We start from the raw sequence: 7,098 nt of genomic DNA on the forward strand, positions 1-7,098 counted from the left end.
GGGAAGTCCCTGTGCACTCCATTTTGATGACCCGGGGCATCTCACATGAACATACCTACAATGGAGCTTCATCTTCCCCTGCAAATCTGCTCCACTGCCAGTCCCTGTGACCTCAGTCACACGCAGGGCAGATCTCTGGGCAACATGGCTGATTTCTGCCTTTCCAGGGAATGCAGAGCGCACGGACTGCACAACTTCCGTGTTGGTTGAGGTTTCCACTCCACTGGTACATGTCCATGGGAGTTATGTGAGTGCTGAGGGCATTTGGAAGAAGAGAGTCCATAGGTATGGCTGGGGTGAACACCAGGGCCTCCTGAGGAAGCCCAAGCTGCAGGTTGTGACTGCGCATGCCAGCTGTGTACCCGTGCGTGTCTATACCTATGTGTCTGTATACTTGGCCACGTGGTAGTGTCTGTGGACACGTGTGGAAGGGGGCACGGGATTGTTCTGTCCCACCACCATAATCAAGTGTCCCCAAGCAGGTCTTACAGTGGGAGTGGAAGTGCGGTTATTCTCAGATGGCTAACCTCACTCTCCCAAATGAGATGGCTTCCTCTGTGTCCTGGGCGGTGAGTCAAAGGGAAAGACTTCATCTCTGACCCACCACATGGAGACCACCTTCCCATCTCCTCCTCCCAGCTCATGAAGTCCACCTTCCAGGATGCCCCCCTATTCCATTTCCTTCTGAGCTTTGGGGGGTCTCTCTGAGGCACTGGCCCATGAGGATGGCAGGTGAATCTCAGAATCTTCCTTGAGTCTCCCTCCCTAGGGGCAGGGCAGTCGGAGCCCCTACCCAGTGAACAGTTTGGTCTGTTGTAGGGGGGAGGAGGGTCCCAGGAAGGGAGGCTGGAGGGTGTCACCCACCCCCTTTTGAGGCCCTGCAACAGCTTCAGGAATGGGCCCTCTCCAGGCACTCTTGGCCTCCCAGGACAGCTCTGCCTCTGGTGAACTGGGAACTAATTCCCAGGGACACCCACGATCAAGACAGGTCTTCGGGCACCTTGGCCAGAGCTGGTCCTGCGCAGGTGGTGCAGCCACAACTTCGGCCATCCCTTTTGGGGATGGCCCCCTCACCCACATTCTACTTGCTCTGGACCCCTTTGGGAGCAGCTGTCAGAGAATTCTGGCCAAGGATCAGGCCACAGACACTCCACCGACCTCCCCAAACCAATGTGTCTGGCGCCCCCAGAACCCCAGGAGGCAGGAGCCGGCGAGGGGAACTCTAAAGAGGCTGGGGCATAGCGGAGCGGCGCCTCCACAGGCCGACAGCGCCCCGGGGGCGAACCAGGGACAGAAGGGGACCCCTTGGCTTCCCCGGGGGCCTCCAAGGGCACCTGCCCAAGGCCACCCAGCGCGCTGCGGCCGAGGGAGAGGGGCCGGACCTCCCAGCCGTCGGCGGGGCGGCGACCGCCCGGGGCCTTCCCACGGCTCGGCCAGCGCGTCACGGAGGGGGCGAGGGGACACCCGGGGCTGCGACGCAGGAAAGGGCCCTGGGAAAGGGCGGTGGCTGCGCCCCCGGGGCGGGGCCGGGGCGGGGCCCGACTTCCCGGCTCGCCGCCCGCGCTGCCGGGCAGGGACCCACGCAGCCCGAGCTCACGATGAAGCGGCCCCGGGAGCCGAGCGGCTCCGACAGCGAGTCCGACGGACCCATCGACGTGGGCCACGAGGGCGAGCTGAGGTAAGGCGGGCTGGGGGCGCGGGGCGCGCCGGGGCGAGCAGGCTGGGGAGCAAGCCGACGGGCCGGCGAGCGCGGGGCCAGTCCTGGAGCGACCAGGGTAGACGCAGGTGTGGCGCCACCGTTACGCGCACGAGTGCCCGGGATCCTGTGCGCTCTCGGCCCTTTAGGGCTCGAGATGCTGGGACGGAGGGAGAGTTCAGCTCGGGGTCTGAGGTCCGGTTGGAGATCTCTTTCTGTCCAAGTGAGGCTACTGGCGAGGACTTTTTTTTTTTAATTTATTTTTATTTAATTTATTTTTGGCTGCGTTGGGTCTTTGTTTGTTGCGCGGGGGGCTACTCTTCGTTGCGGTGCGCGGGCTTCTCATTGCGGGGCTTCCCTTTGTTGTGGAGCATGGGTTTCTAGGCGCGCGGGCTTCAGTAGTTGTGACACGTGGGCTCAGTAGTTGTGGCGAACGGGCTTAGTTGTTCCGCAGCATGTGGGATCTTCCTGGACCGGGGCTCGAACCCCTGTCCCCTGAGTTGGCAGGTGGGTGCTTAACCACTGCGCTACCAGGGAGGGCTGTTCCCTGAAGATCTTAGGAAACCCTCATGGACTGTTGGTATCACACCCCCTGGTCCTAAAGTAGAGTAGTCACTACTCTGCAGTGACTATGCAGAGTAACCATACTTAATTTTACCCTAGCTGGGGTGCACTTTTCATATAGCACACACACACACACACACACACACACACACACACACACAGAAAACTTCCAGGGGAAGAAAATCTTTGGAATTAAGGTTTTAATATTGAAGAAAATAATCGCTGACTTGCCCATGGTCCTTGCAAGGGCCTAGACTCTGATTCCAGTGCTCTTTCTACTGCACCAGTCTGCTGTCAATATCTTTTAACTCTTGGTACGTTTTCTGACCCTGCTTCAAACCTGTAGAACAAACTGAACTTGTGTAAGTTCTGTTACATCCCAGTTCTGTGAACAATCTAAGCTTCAGTTTCTTCATCTGCAAAATGGGTATAAATAATAGAACTGACCTCATAGGATACTGAGGAAAATCAGATGAGATAACCTATGTCAAGGGCTTCACACAGAGCCCAGCACGTAGCAAATGCTTAAGTAGTATCAAGCACCCAATATGTGATCCTCAGAACCCTGAAAGAGCAGCAGGGACTGACTGGGAGTCTGCAGACTTGGGTCCCAGCCCCAAATCTGCCACCAAGTTACCGTGTGACCTTGGGGCATTGCTTTCCCTTTGTGAGCCTGTTTCCTCATCAGTAAAATAAAGGAGAACAGAGAGTGGGAAAAGGAAGCCTATCTGGTCCCTCCTGGCTCATCCAAACCTGACTCTCTAGAATAGATTTGAAAGGGGGATTCAGTTCATTCTTAGGGATGTTTTTGAGGGTATTTCATACTTTCAGTGATATCCAGTTTTCTGAGACCAGGGGATCCTGCCTCAGTCACAAGTCCCAGTAAAGTGCCACCAGCTTCCAATTCTTTCTAGCTTATAATAGGAGGTAATTTCCTGTCCATGAGGTTTTGGGGTATATAATAGCATTCCCTATGCAACTTAATAGCCTTTTAAAATTGTTTAGCAGAAACTGCTCTTTAGAGAATCAACTCTCTGAGTCTGTGCCTGCTAGGAGCAGGGGAAGGGCCCAGCACCATGGGCTGGGGGGTTGGCGGGGAGGTGTCTCAAGCTCAGTGTCATTGGGTCTTCATGAATCAGAGGCATGAAATTGGTGTCAGAGAGCTAGGCTGATTGGAGCTGCCTTCTGTCCTCCAAGAATTTGCAGCCTGGTCAGTGACCTGCCAGGTCACACAAAGCCCATGGACAGGATGGAAGATGGAAGCAGAGACAGACTATGGGCTGTGAGGGCACCTGAGCAGGGAGAGGTCACTCACAACCAAAAGTGCAGGGAGGTCTTCCCTGGTGGCGCAGTGGTTGAGAGTCTGCCTGCCGATGCAGGGGACATGGGTTCGTGCCCCAGTCCGGGAAGATCCCGCATGCCGCGGAGCGGCTGGGCCCGTGAGCCACGGCCGCTGAGCCTGCGCGTCCGGAGCCTGTGCTCCGCAACCGGAGAGGCCACAGCAGTGAGAGGCCCACGTACCGGAAAAAAAAAAAAAAAAAGTGCAGGGAGAGCTTCCTGAAGGTGGTGGCATTTAGACTGTGGCATTTGGACTATGGCATAAAGGATCAGTAGGCAGTTTTTTTCCTATACATTTTGTCCTTTCAACTAGAGCCCATTTTTTTAGACTGTCTAGATTCTTAGGCGAGCAGACCCCCCCCCCCAGAGGAGAGAAGCAGTTGGACATCTGGCAGAGGCCGACTTATAGACCCCTCTTTGTAGCACTCACCAAAGGGCCCTCCCCCCAGCAGACATCAATGCTTCAATTCAGGGAGCACTGAACGATGCCTGCTGTGGCCCAGACCCTGGGCTGGGCGTGGGGGGCGCAGATGTATCCTGCTCAGCCTCTGCCCTCAGGGAACTCTCAGAGAAGAAGAGCTTCAGGAACAAAGAAAGCCAGATGAACATTGGCAAGGGCCGGGGGACTGGAGCAGCCAGCCTCCCCAGGGGCAGGGGCACGGTGCAAATCTCCCCCCGCCCCCCGTAAGAGTAAAGAGCAGGTTGTGTTCCATTGCCACTGTGGGCATCTGCCTGGTGGCAGTGTCCTGCCCCATATATATGGGAATCACCCTCAGAGCTCCTATCTGAACACAGCCCCCTGACACATGTGGGTCCAAACTGAGAATATTGTCTCCCCCCTCCCTCTGCAAAAATTTAATGAGCACCTGCCACGTCAGGCACTGGGTCAGGGTCTGTGGGTCATTTAAGGCACATGGTGGCCTTTGAAGTCTCACCACCATTAACCTGGGCAAGTGACTACCCTTTTCTGAATTCTAATTTTCTCCTTTAAAAAATGGGGATGCTAATACCTTACCTCATAGGGTGAGGCTTTGATGAGGTAATGGACTTAAGGTACACAGCTCCCTGCTTTGGCACAAGGCAACTTCCAATGAAAGCTGCTCTCTGAGGGGTCGCCGTTCAATTGGAGGGTGTCATGTCCGTGAGGCAGCATGGTCTAATGAAAAGCCTGGACGTCTGAAGACTGGACTTTGTGTCTCTGTCGCTCCAGCTATCAAGTGATTATTTTTCCTAAGTGTGAAATGGCCCAATAATATACTTAACTCATTGTATGATAAATGAGACAAGTGAACATGGAAGTGCTCTCTAGAACAAAAAGTACTGGCTATGAAATGTACATGGGGGGACGATGACTGTATGGGGAGCACTGGATGAAAAGCCAGTAGACTTGGCTCCAGTTCTGGAATTTCCTCTAATTTGCTGTGTGGTCTGGAGCAGATCCCTTCCCCTCTCTGAGTTTCCTCCTTTTACAAGTAGGCTCAGTGCTCTCTGAGAGCCCTTCATTGGAGACATTGTGATTCTGCCTTTGGTTCATGGAAAATGAGCGGGGTCACCTGCAAGGGCTCCTCGGCGGAGTTCCCAAAAAGGAAGTGAGGGTGAGCGCTGAAGGGTAGTCAGGACTAGCAGCCAGACCACCTGGAAAGCTGCCCCTCCCCCAAGAAACCACCCCAGAATTCTGGCTAGGGACCCCTTGAGGCCCATGGAGTAGATCTTGGGGGTCAACATATCTTCTCTGGGTCCATGAAAATCTGCCTTATTTTCAGACTCTCAGACAAGAATCTCTCACACCCTCTCCAAATGTCAGGGCCAGATCCCAGCCTGGAAAAGAGCTAGCTCTGGCTGAGCTCTTGGGAGCTTTAAGGCTAAGGGGACTGGAGGGCTATTCAGACAGACAGGAAATAGGAATCAGGAGGGAAAACAATGTTGATTTTGAAGCCAGAAGATGTGGATTCCCATGCTGGCTTTGCTCCTCAGCAGCTGCGTAGGCTGGGCAAGCTGCCTTACCTCCCCAGGGCCCAGCATCCTTATCTGTAAAATGGGGCTTCCCCTCAAAGGAGGAAAGTATATGTAGTGATGCCGAGAAAGCTGGGAAGTGAGGTTTGCCTGTGGGATACGGGAGTGGGGGGAGAGGGGTAACACTGCAGAGACCCAGGAGAGTGGAAAAAGGGTGGCTGAGCTGCCGTGCTCTGAAAGGGGTGTGTCAGCCTCCAACAGATGGTCCCTGAGGAGGGATCAGGCTGAGAGGCAGTGACGTGAGCAGTGGTAACCCAATACCCCAGGAGACACCTTACCCAAGCTGCGGGGACAAAGGCCCGTGTTTCTTAGTAGACCTTGGCTCTTGTGGCTTGTCCATACTGAAGCTTTGTAAACAAGCTGCCCTACAGATCTCAGGATCTGGCCACCTGAGCCCTGGATCTAGCTTGCTGACCCGTCCCTCCCACGAGCTTTCATAGGCCTCTTACATTCTTGTCCAGATGTTTGGATGGAGATATCCTTTTCCAGATGTAGCTAGATGAAGCCAGGGACATAGCAGTAGGTTTGACAAATGTTGATCTGGTCTCCCATGCAAGCTTATCTCTTTAAGCAGTTGATGAAAATGATCCAACCTCTAATGCCAAGAGGGTCGTCACATGGGCTGGGACCCTCCCGGTGAGCCACATATGCCCCCATTCCACAAAGGCCTCAGACATAGTTTTTTTTTTTTTTTTTTAATATTTGTTTATTTATTTGGCTGTGTCAGGTCTTAGTTGAGGCACGTGGTATCTTGGTTGAGGCCTGCGGGTTCTTTCGTTGCAGCACACGGGCTTCTCTTTAGCTGTGGCATGCGGGTTTTTCTCTCTCTAGTTGTGTAGTGAGGGCTCCAGGGTACGTGGGCTCTGTAGTTTGCAGCGCATGGGCTCTCTCGTTGAGGCGCACAAGCTCAGTAGTTGTGGCGCACAGGCTTAGTTGCCCCGAGGCGTGTGGGATCCTAGTTACCCGACCAGGGATCGAACCCGCATCCCCTGCATTGGAAAGCGGATTCTTTACCACTGGACCGCCAGGGAAGTCCCAAGACATAGATTTTATGGTCTCACCTCTGTGTTCTCCGGTGATGCCAACGATGAGGGCAGGAGGAGGAACTCAACCACGAGCTCTGTCATGTTACTTGCTGAGTACTGGGTACAGCTGTGAATGGGACAGATATGGTTCATGGCCTCATGGAACTTACAGACTTGATGGAGAGATAAACATTAATCAAATAATCATATAAATATAAAGCAACAAATGGGCACAAATGCTATGAATGCAGGATGCTAGGATAGTGTAAAGCAGGAGGTATCAAGTGGGAGGGGTGATGTCAGAAAAGGCTCCCCTGGAAGTTGACATTTGAGTTGAGATCTGAAAGGTGGTAGAAGTTACTAGGCAAAGGGGCTGGGGCTTGGGGGTGGGGAGAGGGAGTGGACCAGAGAGTTCTGTGCTAGGGGAACAGTATGTGCCACCACGGGAAAGAGGTAGTGCAT

At 54.1% G+C, this 7,098-nt stretch overlaps 1 protein-coding gene across 2 annotated transcripts in view; it reads left to right on the forward strand.

Moving 5' to 3' along the window:
- The first annotated feature begins 1,593 nt into the window (after positions 1 to 1,593).
- Positions 1,594 to 7,098, forward strand: part of HEYL (hes related family bHLH transcription factor with YRPW motif like) — a 13,549-nt gene continuing 8,044 nt past the window's right edge. The window contains exon 1 of one of the 2 annotated variants that reach the window (XM_007453772.1): positions 1,594 to 1,678. In XM_007453772.1, coding sequence (XP_007453834.1) covers positions 1,599 to 1,678 — 80 coding nt within the window. In that variant the 5' untranslated portion in view covers positions 1,594 to 1,598. The remainder of the gene's footprint in view (positions 1,679 to 7,098) is intronic. The other variant, XM_007453773.1, reaches the window with a different exon arrangement.

The sequence above is a fragment of the Lipotes vexillifer genome, unplaced genomic scaffold (assembly GCF_000442215.2).
Source record: "Lipotes vexillifer unplaced genomic scaffold, Lipotes_vexillifer_v1.1 scaffold213, whole genome shotgun sequence".
Lineage (NCBI taxonomy): Eukaryota > Metazoa > Chordata > Mammalia > Artiodactyla > Lipotidae > Lipotes > Lipotes vexillifer.